Source organism: Bos indicus, chromosome 15, assembly GCF_029378745.1.
Source record: "Bos indicus isolate NIAB-ARS_2022 breed Sahiwal x Tharparkar chromosome 15, NIAB-ARS_B.indTharparkar_mat_pri_1.0, whole genome shotgun sequence".
Lineage (NCBI taxonomy): Eukaryota > Metazoa > Chordata > Mammalia > Artiodactyla > Bovidae > Bos > Bos indicus.
Genome location: NC_091774.1, coordinates 18219157 through 18236225, shown reverse-complemented (window position 1 = coordinate 18236225; position 17069 = coordinate 18219157). Strand labels below are relative to the sequence as shown.

General features: G+C 37.5%; 1 protein-coding gene across 11 annotated transcripts in view; it reads right to left on the bottom strand.

The window, feature by feature from the left end:
• Positions 1 to 17069, bottom strand: part of ATM (ATM serine/threonine kinase) — a 153127-nt gene that overhangs the window by 134477 nt on the left and 1581 nt on the right. For 8 of the 11 annotated variants that reach the window (XR_011560614.1, XM_019975377.2, XM_019975381.2 and 5 more), the window contains exons 3-7: positions 12453 to 12547; positions 7747 to 7842; positions 7552 to 7664; positions 4932 to 5077; positions 1371 to 1535 (exon numbers count right to left, since the gene is read on the bottom strand). Coding sequence is in view for 10 of the 11 variants with exons in the window: in XM_019975377.2 (XP_019830936.2) it covers positions 1371 to 1535; positions 4932 to 5077; positions 7552 to 7664; positions 7747 to 7818 (496 nt within the window). In the remaining variant the exon portion in view is untranslated. Of the gene's footprint in view, positions 1 to 1370; positions 1536 to 4931; positions 5078 to 7551; positions 7665 to 7746; positions 7843 to 11728; positions 11846 to 12452; positions 12548 to 17069 lie in introns of all 11 variants that reach the window. The other 3 variants (XM_019975380.2, XM_070767571.1, XM_070767570.1) reach the window with 2 other exon arrangements.

Genomic DNA, 17069 nt, shown 5'->3' with positions numbered 1-17069 from the left:
AGACCCATTGTTACAAGTAATAATTAAAATGTACAAAATCCTAAATATTTAGGCTGAACTATTTTGGTGACAGATGTGTTGGAGTATCCTAGACATCACTGGCCTATTCTCCAAAGGCTGCTTCTAGGCTTTCTGAGGCCCTGTTTGAGACACAACTTCCTTTGTGTTCAGAAAAACAGCAAAGGCCCCAGATAGATAAGAAATTAACCAATAGCTGAGAAAACCTTTATTCATGTAGGAACAGTAGAATACAGCTCAGGGCACCGATTAGGTCATGGTTTTACAGTCCACAAACATCTTATTTTGAAATGATAAACTGACAGTAACAAAATATAGATAAATGTCTATTAAATTATCACAACTTATCTTGAATACTTCTCAATGAAAAATACTGAGTTTCTAAATTTTCAGAGGCAGCTATATTAGAAGACTTTGACAGCTGGCTTAAAGTCACCTCGTTAAAGCCAAATACCATTCCCACCCACTAAGCCCACCCAGAGCCAGAAATACTCTACCTCTGAAATCAATAAACTCAAAAATTTCAGTCTCTGACCAAATTTCCTTTGTGGTCACTTAGTACTTCTCACCTAGAAACTAAACAATTCCTCGCTGGCATCCATCCCACTCTACTTACCTTCTAAGTCATTGACTCCTATATATTCTATTATAGTAGTTTTTGATAAAGAATCCACCTGCAATGCAGGAGACCTGGGTTCAATCCCTCAGTTGGGAAGATCCCCTGGAGGAGGGCATGGAAACCCACTCCAGTGTTCTTGCCTGGAGAATCCCCATGGACAGAGGAGCCTGGAGGGCTACAGTCCATGGGGTCGCAAAGAGTCGGACACAACCGAGTGACTGAGCACAGCACAGCACCTTACCAGTAACCTGCTAACTTCCTAATCCAATTGATACTTCTGTGTCTTACTACCTCTACAACACTTGAAACACACCTCTTCCAACTTGAAACTCTCTTGCTTTCCCTTTTATGACACCTCTCTCTGTTTTCTTCTTTCTACTCTATGAATCATTGTTGAGTTTAGGTGTTACTGATCTGTGAACTCACTTCCTTCTAACTTTTGGTTTACTTTGTTTTTTTCTGTCATTGGACTGCCAAGCCTTTGAGGAGAGATATGGCATCTTTCAATTCTGCAATTTAAGTTCTGATAGCAGGCACCAAATACATTATTAGTGATAATAATTTAGGAAGTAAATAATACATAAAAACTGTTAAAATCTATAACCATTTAATTTTACCAAGGTACTGTTAAACTGTGAGGTCATTTGGGAGATATATATAGTCTCTCAATGCTCTTTTGGCAAAATTTCATTTCACAAGGAAAAAATCACAAGCAATAAACTTCAAAACATACCCAGCCACTGTTGCTGAGATATTTCACACCAGTATTTCCTCACTGAAAGAATGTCCTTCAGCAATATATTGCTACAATCAGCTCCATAAATAGCACCACTGGATGAATCTTTCACTGTATCCATGATATAATTCAACAGTTCTTGACATTTCAGCCTGGGTGCTCCTATTTAAAAATAAACAAGCAGAAACATTAATCTCAAGAAAAATATGTTAAGGATGCTTGAAACAGCAACTGTATGAACCTCTTTCTCATAAAAGAGTGATCAGAAAATTACGGCCCTTCGGGCAAAATTCAGCCAATCATCTGTTTTTGAAAACAAAATTTTATTAGACCACAGACATATCTATTAACTTACATATTGTTTATGGCTACTTTCATGCTAAAATGGCAAAGCTGAGTAGTTGAGACAGGGACTATATAGCCTGCAAAAGTCAAAAACATTTATATCTGGTCCCTTTACCAATCTGCTAGTCTGACAAATCTGCAGGATTATATAACAAAAACAATCATTCACTCTATCCTTAATAATTCACACTTTCTGACATTAGACCTAAAATGATTCAAAGTTTCTCGGTGTTTTTAATAAAAATATGAATATATTAGAATAAGATATTAAGGAGACTATTATTTACTTTGAAAAGAAAATTATTTTCAAGTCCTATAATAGCATTTATTGCATACTAATATATAAGGCTATAATTTTTAGTTTTGTTTATTAGAGGTCCTGAAAGTTTTATATATATATATGTGTATATATATATACACATAAATACATTATATATATATATATACACATATATATATAAAATGGATATATTCTTAAAGGTAACAACATACATTTAAAAATTACTTAGTTACTTTTGTTACAGTAAATCATGCTGGTGTCACAGTTGAAATTTTTCATATTTCACTACTAACAACCTTAAAATTGCATATATATATTTTGCTGTGAGCTATGAGCAAGTCATTATGTACATCGGAATATATACTAGTTTAGAGTTTTTTGTGATAAGACTAGTTGTATTCAGTATAGAAGTATGATAAATAAAAATACACTGATACAACTAAAAAAATCATTGCTCCTTGGCCTTTTGCCTAAAATATTATTTTTACTAATGACTTGCATTATAATTTTAGAAATCTGGCTAATGATGAAATGTACAATCACAATATCCTCTGCTGTAACAACCTGTGCATTTCTCTCTTATAGTATTTGTAATATTTTCTTAACTATAACTTCTGTCATAGTTGAACAATATTTGCTTACTGGTTCCTTTCCAGATACCTCTTTTTTTCTCATCTCTGTTTCTTTCATCAAACCTTAGATGTTAAGCAAGTCTGGCAAGATTTAGACATGTGTTAAATTCCCATTAACCCTCAAACTGTTTGAAAAAAAATTTAAGAAGTGAGATAACATGATAGTAGCAGCCTGGTCTTGCTCTGAAATTAACAATGTTTAAGTTACAAAGTAAAACTCCAAAGAAAAAAAAGTCTTAAATAAAAATATACTTTAAAATGTGATCCCCATTGCTAATTTTGCAATAGAAGGGTTTTTTTCACTTTAAAGCAAAATTCTAAGCTGCATACTTTTCTGATGGGCTATGAATGAGCTACAAGTATCTTTCATTCAATCATAAACTCTGTAAGACCATATTAAGATCTATTAAGAGCCCAGCAGTAGTAGCCAAGAACACAGATTTTAATAGATACAGAGCAAAAGCAGGTGCAAAAACATTTCAGTGTGGTTTTCTTTTGTCTATGGCTGGAGTCTCTTCTCAGGACTTGGAGCTATTCACATGAAATGGCATCTCAGAGGAGACAGAAAACTAAATTTTTGCTAAAGCCATTGTCTTTAGACTAAACTTGCATCCTATCATTCTGAAGTATCATTTACTAACAATTCTATATCCTTCTACTTAATAACGTTTACCCATATTCGGCTTTTCTGATTCTTAAACTAAACTTGGCATCACAAAGCCACTTTCTGAAGAGTAAACAGTTTGAGTCCAAGTTCCTAAACAAATATTTCTGCTTCTAGCTTTTCAGCACTGTATGACAACCATTTCCTTATAGAAAGCAATTTCTGCATTCTGGTTCAAAAATATTAGCTTTTCAAAACATCAACCGTGTAAGTATAAAATGGGAGCTATGCGGCTCATCAGGAGCAAGAAAGAACTTGTCTTTTGTTTTTTATTTATTTATAATAAGCACGGTGCTGGTTGAGTATGGGTTCTGACTGCCAAGAAAGCTAATTGATCTTAGAATGAATTAAAGTATAGAATAAAAGATATCCAAGCCCTGTTCCACTCCATACCAATCAGAATATGCCTATAAGACTAAGTCCCACACATTTTAAGAGAGAGAATAAAACTGAAGAATGTTTACAAAAGTGACACAAAAGTAGGCCATACGAGCTAAAGGAAGTAGGTCTGTTTAGCTTATAGAAGAGGACTCAGGATATATCATGTCTAACTTCAATTATCTCAAAGGACATCATATTAAAAAGATTAGTATTTTTCTGTATTATCTCAGAAAATAGAAGCAGTAACAAACAGACAAGTTTTCCCTACTATGAGAACTACTCAAAGATAGAAAACAAAGTCTCAAAGGTATGTTTAATCATTGAGACTATCTAAGTGCCAGGGATATATAGATGGGATTCAAGAAAAATGGGTAGATGAAATAATTTTTTTTTCCAAGCTCTAACGAGTAGATTCCTGCCATGTAAAGTCCATAATTAAGGTCCTGTTTCAGTAGCCTCTGGAAACTCATTTCTAAACTGCAGGTGATACAGAAAAAAAGGAGGATGTATTCTGTCTGCCAGCGGAAGCGGAGGCAATGGAGATTGCATTCCAGACCCAGCGGCCGCCAGCAGCCTAGACACCTGCATATGACAAAGGGATGGGGATCCAGGAGGAGCTGAGAAGTGCATTAAGTGTTCAGATTTGAAAGGCATCAAACCATCCCTCCAGCTACAAAAGCACCTTTGAAAACCATGACATTATCTTTAGAGTAAAACAAAAAAATGTTGTTTAGTCACTCAGTCACATCCAGCTCTTCATGACCCCATGGACTGTAGATGGCCAGGCTCTTCTGTCCATGGGATTTCCCCAGCAAGAATACTGGAGTGGATTGCCATTTCCTTCTCCAGAAATACTATCTTTTAATTCTTTCAACCCTGAGATTCTATCATTCTATGCTTGTATAACAGGCTTCCCTTGGGACTGAGCTGGTAAAGAATCCACCTGCAATGAGGGAGTCCTGGGTTCAATCCCTGGGTTGGGAAGATCTCCTGGAGAAGGGAAGGGCTATCTACTCCAGTATTCTGGCCTGCAGAATATTGTATAGTCCATGGGGTTGCAAAGAGTTAGACATGACTGAGCGACTTTCACTTTCACTTTTTCACTATGCTTGTATAAATTCCTCCAAATATTTGAAGCTATAATATTAAAAATCATTATATGTACTAGAAATCAGAGTTAGTACTCAACTTTATCTCACCATATTCAGACCAAACTCATGAAACAATAACCCATTAAGCTAAGTAACAGCACTTACTTTTATTTGCACATTTGATGAAGTACTTGACCAAGCTACTGATTTCTTGCATCTTTTTCTGCCTAGTGGCTTGTGTCGAGGCTGATACATTTTGTCTTGCTGTTCTCAGATATTCTGTTTCTTTCTGAATATATTTCTGTAAAAACCTTCAAAAAATGAAATGGAATTCCAGAAATTTGTTAAATACTAACATTATTTTTTAATAGTTTCAAAATGTTCTTCATGCCATCATAAAGAGCTTTTAAACCACACTTCTTCAAACAAGGTACACTAACCAAAACAATTACATTTCCAAGGCCAAGCCCTCAACACCAATTTAAAGTCTGGTCTACAAAGTTCTTAATCTATTAACTTCCATGATTTTCTACTGTTTTCCTGCTTGCTTTCTCATTTATCATCAAAGCTTGCAATACAATTAAGAGCTCTCAATTCTTTCTCACCTCTTTCTGCTATTTAGTACATGACATGTATGTGTGTGTGTGTGTGTGTGTATTACATGACCTACTATTAGGGAAATTAAAATGGAGGAAGTCTTCTCCAAATTCAGAAGCAACAGAGTAGGCCTGTCACCTGCTTCTGATCTGCCTGGACACTGCCTGGATTTCATACCTGCCTGCAAGCATAGCAAGTCAGGGGGCACTTGATATAAGAAAGGAATGGGTCTTGGAATCTCTTAAGCCCCTGAGGACCTGGCCAGTCCCCCAGGGTCTAAAACGTCTTATGACTCACAAGGTGAAACCACATTGTAAAAATTAAATCAGAGCTTCATTTGTGCATGTAAACTGAAGATGATATCAGTTAGTGGCCTGGGATTATAAATGAGAGCCCCTAAAATAGCAACTTGAAGTCTCACCCTTGGGGTGGACGTACAGCCCAGGACCTTTTCCCAATTGGGACTCCAGATTGCTGTTAACAAGGGACTTCCCAGCACTGTTTAAGTCTGAATGTCGGTTGGCCCAATTTGGTGATGTATGTGCTGTTACTCTTCTCTATTGTTTCTATTTCTGTTCTTTTAATAACTGCAAGGAGATCCAACCAGTCCATCCTAAAGGAAATCAGTCCTGGGTGTTCACTGGAAGGACTGATGTTGAAGGTGAAACTCCAATATTTTGGCCACCTGATGCGAAGAGCTGACTCATTTGAAAAGACCCTGATGTTAGGAAAGATTGAAGGCAGGAGGAGAAGGGGACGACAGAGGATGAGATGGTTAGATGGCATCACCAATTCAATGGACATGAGTTTGGGTAAACTCTGGAAGTTGGTGATAGACAGGGAGGCCTGGTGTGCTGTGGTTCATGGGGTTGCAAAGAGTCGGACACAACTGAGCTACTAAACTGAACTGAAATTAAGTTAAATAATCATCTATTAAAAGTTGAACTTATTGATTTGTAACAAGTGATTTCTTTTGTTAACAAATCCTTTGAACCTAAAACAAAAGTAAAACTTTCAGCAAAATAGGAACCTCCTTCCTAAAGAGTTGGTAAGGTTTCTAGCCCTAATTTAAATGAAGTCTGCCTATAAGATATTCATGATTAGCTGGAAGTGTTAGGTACACAGATGGCCTACATGATCTGCTAATGCAAAATATTCATCTTTAGATAATAACGGTATTTGTAGTAGGCTTTTCTGGGGACTCAGTGGAAAAGAATCTGCCTGCAAATGCAGGAGATGTGGATTCAAAACCTGGGTCAGGAAGATCCCCTGCAGAGGAAATGGCAACCCACTCCAGTATACTTGCCTAGGAAATCCCACGGACAGAGGAGCCTGGTGGGCTAGAGTCCATGGGGTCACAAAAGAGACAGGAATAAGTGACTAAAACAACAAAAATTATTTGTGGCATCTGAAATACAGTAAGGAACCACAGGAAAAGAAGTGTGTTTTCATGTTATCCACAATGAAATCCTCAATGGTCTGTCTAGTGTCAAATAAAAACTAAAAAATAAAATAGATTATCTATTCTAAACACTCAAGAATGAATATATACTCATATTTCACTAGACTGAAAATGTTCTTTCAAGTTTATCAGTATTCTACGTTACTTTAAAATACTTTATCTTTCCTAAGTCTTACCACCTATTTCTAGTTATGAATGGATTTCATAACTGAAAATTATGCCTTTATATAAAAGCATCAATTCTGTTTGCCACTCCAGTCAAGTAATGAATTGTGTCTTTCCAAAGCATGAGTTTTGTTTGTTAACTGAAATCATATGGAATTTTTCTAAAATTCCTTTTTACTTTTTTATTATGTTTATATATGGCAGTTACTTAGAGCAATATTTAAAGATGTCAAAGTTATAAAGGACTTAATATAACTTAATTTTATTCTATAATTTGAAATAAAGTCTTATGAAAAAAGTGATATGAAAGAAATTCTCATCTTGAGTGAGATATGTCAAAGACATTTTATTGAACAAATAATTCAAAAATCTTAACTTTTTTATATGAACATCCTTTAAAAATTATGTTTCAGATAAATATCGAGCATCAATTTCCTATGCAAGGCACAACGATATACAAGGAGCAAAGATAAGTTGACCTATATACACACAAAAATATCACAACAGAAATAAAAAGGAAAGAGAAAAGTAAGACAGAAAAAAAAAATTAGAATCGAATACCTAAAAACAGCATCCCAATTCAAACATTTCCCTTGTTTGGAATCTGAATCGTGATCTAAATGTCGAACAGTTTCAGGATCCTGAATCAGGCGCTTAAATTTCTCAATCTCTCTCTGAAAATGAAAAAGAACAAAATAATGAGTTACCAATCACACATTCATTTCAAAGAAAGATTAAATTTAAGTAATTTACTACCCTTCGCTCTGTAGCTTTATCAAGTTCTAGTTGACGGCAGCAAATAAGCAGATCATTAAGTGCTAGACTCATGATTCAGAATTTCAGAAAACGTATCTGTAAAAAAATACATATATATGTAAAATTATTTGATTGTGGTATTATATAGTTAGATCTAACTATAACTAGAGACATATTACAAAGCATAATGATTTTTCTTAATATTTCCATATTTAAATGATTTTCTTAGAATATATCAAAACAAAGCCTTAACATGCAAATGTATTGAAGGTGCAGTAGGATAAAAATAAGAAATGTATAATTTACTTTATTGTTTTGAGACCTCTTCTAAGAAACCTGACATTTATATTAAAATATAAAAGATGAATAAAGAAAACTGTCAGGCAAAGAATAAGGAAAAGAGCACTTGAGGATTTAACATTGACTGAACTATTCAAAAGCACCCTTTTTTATAGATAGTGACTTGCCATTTTCCTGAACCAAAAGCTTAAATTGTGTTTTCGCATTGATATGTTAAGAGGTTCTCAGAGCTAGTTAGCCCCGCCGAGCACTTACATCTCAACTGGATTTATGGTTCTCATTTAATACATAAAAATAGAGGGAAATGATACTATTGTTATACAAGGAAATGAAGGAAATTACATGCTCTAGTGACAGCTTTGTAAATGTCAAAGGTCAACTATAGCTTACTCTATACCTTAATGCCATTGCAGTAGACTTCCTTTCAGATTTTTTGATATACTCAAACCTTTCTTTGATAAACTTAAAAAATAATCTTTCAAGAAAAGCACTGTTTTAGTGTTTCTGAGCCTTTTTACAAAGAAGCTTCATTATTAGTAGAAATGTTTATAAACAAAAAAAGCAATGTCCCTATGTCTGTCTATTATACCTACACTACATATACATCTCAAGAGGAAAAAAGGAGGGCTGAGTCCTTTCCCCATCTTTTCACGTTTAAGTTCTACTCAATCTTTCAAGATCAAGCATATTTTTCTCCCCCTGCAATACCTCACAGAATCTTAAAATTGGGAGGAATTGAGAGACCATGTCCAAACTTCCTATAAAGGAAGAAATTTCTCCAACAAAACTACTACTGTCTCTTTAGACACTCAGAACTACCTCTATTGGCAGATAGCTCTAGTTGTCTTCTCCATTTATATTCAACAGTTGTTTTGATTCCTTTACCCCTCCTTTACAGTTACAGTAATAAATGAGTTATTACAACCTCCTTTCAGTTCAGTTCAGCTCAGTCTCAGTCATGTCCAACACTCTGCGACCCCATAGACTGTAGCACACCAGGCCTCCCTGATCATCACCAACTCCCAGAGCTTGCTCAAACTCATGTCCATCGAATTGGTGATACCATCCAACCATATCATCCTCTTTTACTTTTACAACTTCCTTTACTGTGCTGTATAATATAGGCTGTTGATTACTTGATAGCCATTTTCATTTGACTGTATACTTCTTGAAGACAAGAACTGTTGCTTTCATTTTTCTGTTATAGTTTTATCAAGAACTCTCTCTTCTTGCTCAATCTTAGTTTAACCCCTTTTGAGTCAATAATGAAAATAAAATTGGGATTCTAACCAATGAAATGGTTTTTCCAGTGGTCATGTATGGATGTGAGAGTTGGACTGTGAAGAAAGCTGAGCGCCAAAGAATTGATGCTTTTGAACTGTGGTGTTGGAGAAGACTCTTGAGAGTCCCTTGGACTGCAAGGAGATCCAACCAGTCCATCCTAAAGGAGACCAGTCCTGGGTGTTCACTGGAAGGACTGATGCTGAGGCTGAAACTCCAATACTTTGATTACCTCATGTGAAGAGTTGACTCACTGGAAAAGACCCTGATGCTAGGAGGAATTGGGGGCAGGAGGAGAAGGGGACGACAGAGGATGAGATGGTTGGATGGCATCACCAACTTGATGTATATGAGTTTGGGTGAACTCTGGGAGTTGGTGATGGACAGGGAGGCCTGGCGTGCTACGATTCATGTGGTTGCAAAGAGTCGGACACGACTTAGCGACTGAATTGAACTGAACCAATGAAAACACCTTAGCAACATCCAAAGAACCATACAGGCAGGTACCTATATTGCTAATATGTTATTTGTAATATGAAAAAAATGCATGCTTACTGAACATGTGACACTTTCAAGACATGGTAGCTCTAAAGTGTTTTTTTTAAGCTGTGTTGACTTTGCTTCTCCCTATCCATCTCTCAAAGATTGATTATTTTCAAGAAAACAAAATAGTTCAGTATTATCTATATAAATAGGAAATGTTCCTTCACTGATACAAGCAACAATATTTACTTGGCAACTACTGTGTTCAAGGCACTACGCTAGGGGTAGAAACTTAAAGAACAAATCCTACCTTCATGGAGTCATAACTAGTTGGGGAGAGTAACAATAAACTAGTACACTGATAAGTCAATGCATAATTCCAAATTGTGACATATGCCTCAAAGGAAGCAAATACTATTTACGGCCACCAGATGAGAAGATCCAGCTCACTGAAAAAGACCCTGATGGTGGGATGAGGGCAAGAAAAGGGGACAACAAGGATGAGATAAATTGGATGGCACCACAGACTCAACAGACATGAGTTTGAGCAAATCTAGAGATAGTGAGGCAATGGCACCCCACTCCAGTACTCTTGCCTGGAAAATCCCATGGACAGAGGAGCCTGGTAGGCTACAGTCCATGGGGTCACTAAGAGTTGGGCACGACTGAGCGACTTCCCTTTCACTTTTCACTTTCCTGCACTGGAGAAGGAAATGGCAACCCACTCCAGTGTTCTTGCCTGGAGAATCCCAGGGACAGAGGAGCCTAGTGGGCTGCTGTCTATGGGGTCGCACAGAGTTGGACACGACTGAAGCGACTTAGCAGCAGCAGCAGCAGAGATAGTGAAGGACAGGGAAGCCTGGCGTGCTGCAGTTTATGAGGTCGCAAAGAATCAGACATGACTTAATGACCGAAAACAACAAAAAAATAAGTAAAATTTACTTTTTATAAACTACCAAAGAAAATGTATCAGAGGAGCTTACAATAAAGCCAAGATCTGTATGAACTGATGCCAATCACAGAAAGAGTTAAGAGAACTAACATCTTAGAGAAGGAGACTAGCCTAGCCAAAGGTTCCTAAGATGGAAAAGGCAGAGAATGTTGGAGGAACTTAAGATAACTAGAGGAACTAGAGTAGTTAGCTAGAGTAAGAGCATCACTAGATAGAGTTTAATTCAATTAATATATTAATCCACAACAATTTAGGTTCCAGTCCCAACATGCAACTGGTATGGATACATATTTCTTAAGTAATAGCTTCTGAATTGGCAAATCCATTGTCCTTTGCTGATCTCAATCAAGTTGATCCCTTTGCATAATTTGACAATGATGTTTATAACTGATCTTCCTGGATCTAATTCTGCCCTTGGCATGCCATTCTCATCTTAATGGTAAAAGTGTGGGCTCTGTGGTCAGACTGTACTAATTCATATCCTGGTCCTGCCACTTAAAAGCTGCATAACCTTGTTGTTGTTCAGTTGCTCAGTTGTGTCCGACTCTTTGCGACCCCAGGGACTGCAGCACAACAGGCTTCCCTGTCCTTCACCATCTCCCAGAGCTTGCTCAAACTCATGTCCATTGAGTCGGTAATGCCATCCAACCATCTTGTGCTCTTTCATCCCCTTCTCCTCCTGCCTTCAATCTTTCCCAGCATCATAGTCTTTTCTAATGAATCAGCTCTTCGCATCACATGGCCAAAGGATTGGAGCTTCAGCATCTGTCCTTCCAATGAATATTCAGGGTTGATTTCCTTTAGGATGGACTGGTTGGATCTCCTTGCAGTGCAAGGGATTCTCAAGAGTCTTCTCCAACACCACAGTTCAAAAGCATCAATTTTTCAGTGCTCAGCCTTCTTTATAGTCCAACTCTCACATCCATATATGATTACTGGAAAAACCATAGCTTTGACTATACAGACCTTTGTCAGCCAAGTAATGTCTCTTTTTAATACACTGTCTAGGTTGGTCATAGCCTTTCTTCCAAGGAGCAAGCATCTTTTAATTTCATGGCTCTGTAGTCACCATCTGTAGTGATTCTGGAGCCCAAGAAAATAAAAGTCTGTCACTGTTTCCATTGTTTCCCCATCTCTTTGCCTTTACATGCACTTTACTTTCTGTCTGGAAGGCTCCCACTGCTCACTGCATCCCAGTAGCTGCCACCTAGATGGGTGAAGGTCTCTCCTTTTGACTCCTTTCTGAGGATTAGGCCAACCAACATTGTGTGGGCACAGGCCAGGTTGTGTGGGCACAGGCCAGGCACTTAAAAGCCACTATGGTGTCTGCCACATGAAGATACCCATGTGAGGATAAGGGAATCATGGAATGAATCACACCACAAGGGCATCTACCCCCTAGCAAGACAACTTCCATGCTTCATGTTAGGCACATAGTGGTTGAATCAAAACATAGAGCCCATCGTCCGCTGGCCACCGCCTCCCCAATAGGATTGTAAGCTGGATTCCTCAGCCTATCTTCCCTGTCACTTTCACTTCTTTCCTTTTTAGTCCAGATTGATTTACAGGAGCCTAGGTGTTGCCTCTGAGCCATTCTAAGAGTGCCCTCCACACTTCAGGGAAATGCCAAATGGTGAGTCAACCATGGTCGCTCCCGAGAATCTCTTTCTCTGCCTGGATCACACGGTACCTTAGCTGAACCGTTCTCAGGGGTCACCTCTCACTGCCCGATGCACCTGTTGAGACGGTCAGCCATTTTGTGCCATCAGTCGCACGGAGAGATCACTGGAACAAAAGAGACGCCTTTCTGTCAGCTGGTGACTCTCAGTACCCCCATGCTATGGCATGCAGGCTAACAGTGGGTTCTGGTACGTCCTGGGAGCCTCTGTTTCAGACTCACCCCTTGGCTACATTCTCTGGAACTGGAAAAATTTGACGCTGCAAAAGGCCTAGACCCAATACAAACTGGGGGAACAAAAAAAATATCCTCTGAATGAAACACTAGATTGTAGCAGAATCCTTCAACTTGATCTCTTTTGCCAAAATCAGGGAAAGGACTCAGAGTTCCCTTATGTTCAGTCCTTCATGGCCCTTAGAATCTGGATTTGAGGGACTCATGCTACATGTGTGTTTCTGCTGCCTCCCTATCCCATCCCCCTCTGCCTCCTTCTCCATCAGATTTCCTAGACAACCCGTACTCAACCTTTCCTATCCCCATTTGATATCTATTGTTGGAGACTAGGAAAGGATTCTGAGGTTCCCTTTGGTCCAGGTCTTTCTCCTATATCCAAAAGCTTGAGGGATCAAAAACTCTCCTGAACATTCTAGAGAATTCCCTTCTAGCTACTCCTGTCTCTCAGGGTGGGGAGGGACCAAGCTTCCTTCCCTACCCTTGCAAATTCCCTTACTCCTTCAGATTCTTCTGATCAAACAAGACCCCACTTCTCCCAGACAGGCAATCCAATATTTTCATCAGCTGTCTGTCTCTGACATGAGAGTCAATTTGAGCACTATTTGGTCTATATTTTAGTTATAAAACTATCATTGCAGAAAGGAAAGATGACTTTTTGACACGGATGGCCGTATATTGTTTAGACCCTGGAGAAAACTGGTTAAAATGAAGTTTTTTTCTTGGAAACTTGCAAAAACAGTTCTTTTTGGATAGGCAATTAAAAACAACTAGCTTGTTAAAAAGGCCTGCCTAGGGAAAACTTGATGTTAACCCTTGCCAGGTCTTTGAAATACACAGCCCACTTTGCCTGAGACCTCAGCCTTGGTCAAATTAGAACTTCAAGCCAAGAAAAAAAAAGTGTCAAAGAGACATTTTAAATCTCAACTGGAAAACTATGAGATCTCTATCTGTCCATCTGGACTTATGTATTTCTCAGTGTGTATATTTTTCGATAATACTGAAGTTAAGATATAAATGAGCTCTAATTTAATTGGCCTAAAGAAAAGTAATTGCTTACAAATCAAACAATTCTAAATACAAGAGAAACTTAACTGAATGAATCTGACGTTCACGTGAGCTGGGAAATATTCAATATTAAGTATCTAGTATTAATGTTTGTTTGCTAATCTAATATAGACATGTCAAGTCATTAACATTAAGAATAATGTTTTCATTGTGCCTAGGTTTAACATGTTAAATAGTTATATTTTATATCTGTTACATGTTTGTCAATGAGGAAAATATCTCGAGTAAAGAAACTTCTAAAAAATAATATGCAAATGATATGAGCTTTTAGATAAACTCTATTAGGAATAAATATACTTTAGAAATGTCTGTCTAAAATAATCTCTCCAGATTTTGGTAACCTGAATGTCTACAGTTGTCCTAAACTAAGTGACAGAAGTTTATTGAATACCTAGGTCACTTCCAAATAAGATTCTGAAATATTCATCACTGAACGCTAACTTCCTTTTACAGAGAAACTAAAGAGATTTGGGACTATTCATAAATATGTTTGGTGCTACTCTGAGATATTTTCTATAAGAAAGCAAAGGTTTTTTTAGAAATTATGCTCACCAATCTACAGAATGCTAATATAAAGGTCAGTTCTTGGTTGCTTAAGCAAAGTAGGCTGAATGTTTTTAATAAAGAAGGTATGAGGAATGAAATTGCATTTTATGAAGGGAAAAGGAAGTAAGTCTGACTTACAGGTGGTTGCTTCAGGATGGGAGAACAAAGTAATGGGTACAGAAAGTGATAAGAAGTTTTGTGGAAAGTGGACCCTGAGAAAAGTTTTGTGCATGGTTAGGACTAAGTTTAAAATAAATTTAATTTGCTTTTAAATGAATTTAAATGCTGGTGCAAAAACTTAAATTTGGCCTTTCTCTCTGTTAAGAGGACATACTTTCTTCAGAAAGTATGTCCTGCTTCCAATAATAAATTTAAGTTTCTTTACCTCTTAATTGATCTGTTCTATATTTGCCTTTGAAATCCTTTTTGCTACTTTGGCTAAGTGAATAACTATTGTTTCACAGTGACCAATATGAGCCTATCTGACTGTTATAAACCCTTTTGATATTTATTGACAAAACTTTCCAAATGATTTGACTTTTAGCTAACTTTAGGATGCTTCAGAGGGCCCGTGAGATGTTCCAAAAAGAGATATTAAATTACTTGGGTTCATTTGACATGTTAAATTATATGAGAAGTACTGTTGGAGGAATGATGAATCATCTCAGGTTATATTGTATGGTTGATGCTTCTACTGCAGATATCCTAAAAATTATGTGGAATACATGAAAATCTGATATGTCCTGGTAAAATGTCAGTTATAATTCTAGTTACCTACCATGTTAAAGTGTTACATGTCACAGCAATGACCAGGTTTCTTTGTCAATGGCAAGTTAACCAAATTTTAAACATGTCTTCTGTAGTTTCACTCTGATGTCTTTGCAAGAATACTGCTACTTCAAGATTTATGGAAAAGACTTTTCTAAGGTTAACCAAATAAACATATTTTATTATTAACAGTAAGCTGGTACCAGACTGGAATTTGGTCGTCTCTCTCTGTTAAGAGAAAAAGTTTTCTTAGAATACAGCTTTTGATCACAGATTGTGAATTTCTTTGCCTTTAAGTGATTTATATTTGTTTCTAAAATCTTTTGTTCCTTTGTTAAATAAGCATTATTTCACCATGATCTATAAAAATTATGGTAGATGTAGACAAAGCTTATTCTGCTTCTGCAAAAATTAACCCCTGTCAATTTAAAACATGGCAATAATCCACTCAAAGAATGGTCCACTCAAATCCACCCTTTGAGTGTAGCACTCCACTCAGAGTCAACACAAAGACTCAGACACAACTGAGTGACTGAATTGAACTGAGTCTACTCCTAAATTGGGGAATTAAAAATTGGTGAATAGCTGCTACTCAGAGTCAGGGCTAAGGTAAATCCAAGATGACCACTTGGATTTTCCCAGGTCCCTGACAAACCTCATTTTATTTGATGAGTTAAAGCCTTCTCTGGCTACAGGGTTAATGTCCTCACAATAGAGGAAAAAAAAACAAAAAAACAAAAAAATATGCTTCACTGAATATTAAGTTCTAGCTTTGTTTACTAAGGTCTGTTTACTAACACTCACTTCTGAGATAGTTGTTATATCGCTAAAAGGCTTAATTTGATTGCCACCAAGCTATAGTCTGCCTAGTCAAGGCTATGGTTTTTCCAGTAGTCATGTATGGATGTGAGAGTTGGACTGTGAAGAAAGCTGAGTGCTGAAGAATTAATGCTTTTGAACTGTGATGTTGGAGAAAACTCTCGAGAGTCCCTTGGACTGCAAGGAGATCCAACCAGTCCATCCTAAAGGAGATCAGTCCTGGGTGTTCATTAGAGGGACTGATGTCGAAGCTGAAACTCCAATACTTTGGCCACCTGATGCGGAAAGCTGACTCATTTGAAAAGACCCTTATGCTGGGAAAGATTGAGGGCAGGAAGAGAAGGGGATGACAGAGGATCAGATGATTGGATGGCATCACCAACACAATGGACATGGGTTTGGGGGGACTCTGGGAGTTGGTGATGGACAAGGAGGCCTGGCGTGCTGCAGTTGATCAAGTCACAAAGAGTTGGACACAACCGAGCAACTGAACTGAAGCTATAGTCATTTAACAACTAAGTCAGATGACCTGGGCATATACCATGCTATACCTAATGGAAGTTCTTGACTTAAATTCTTACTTATGATCTTACTAACAACTGCTGCTGCTGCTGCTAGGTATATTATATTCTATGTCACCTGTTTCAGAAACTTGTTTCTTATGTTACCAAATGAATGACTAAGCCTATGATAAAATGCTGATATGCAGTTCCATATGAGATCAACTATTTTAATAATGTAACTCTAGACACGGGAAGAAGTAACAGGAGGGAATATTTTCCTGGACCAAGAGGCCAGTAAAACATGGATGGTCCAGAGACTTTTGCTACTCACAAGGCCTGGTCTAGTAACAGTACACTGAGTGACCTATCAATGGAATCTTCACTAGACTTGGGAATGAGCCTTCCCCGCATTGTGGGACACAGTGGCCATGAAATGCCTCCAAAACACGGTCAAAAATGTGGCTATGAAGGGGACCTGCTGACTGGACATTGGTAATTGCCAGATGCCTCTACAAAAATTAAATCATGACCACTGCAAGCTGCTGAGCTTCAACAGCCCCTAAAAGAAGTTCAGGGTAGAGATCAGAAATAAGGCACTTTGTGTTCTGTGAAAAACTGGAAGAACAGGCCTTCAGATAGTCAGATGTTTTCAGGTCAAGATTTTTATGAGCCCAAATTCTTGCATCCTCTCATA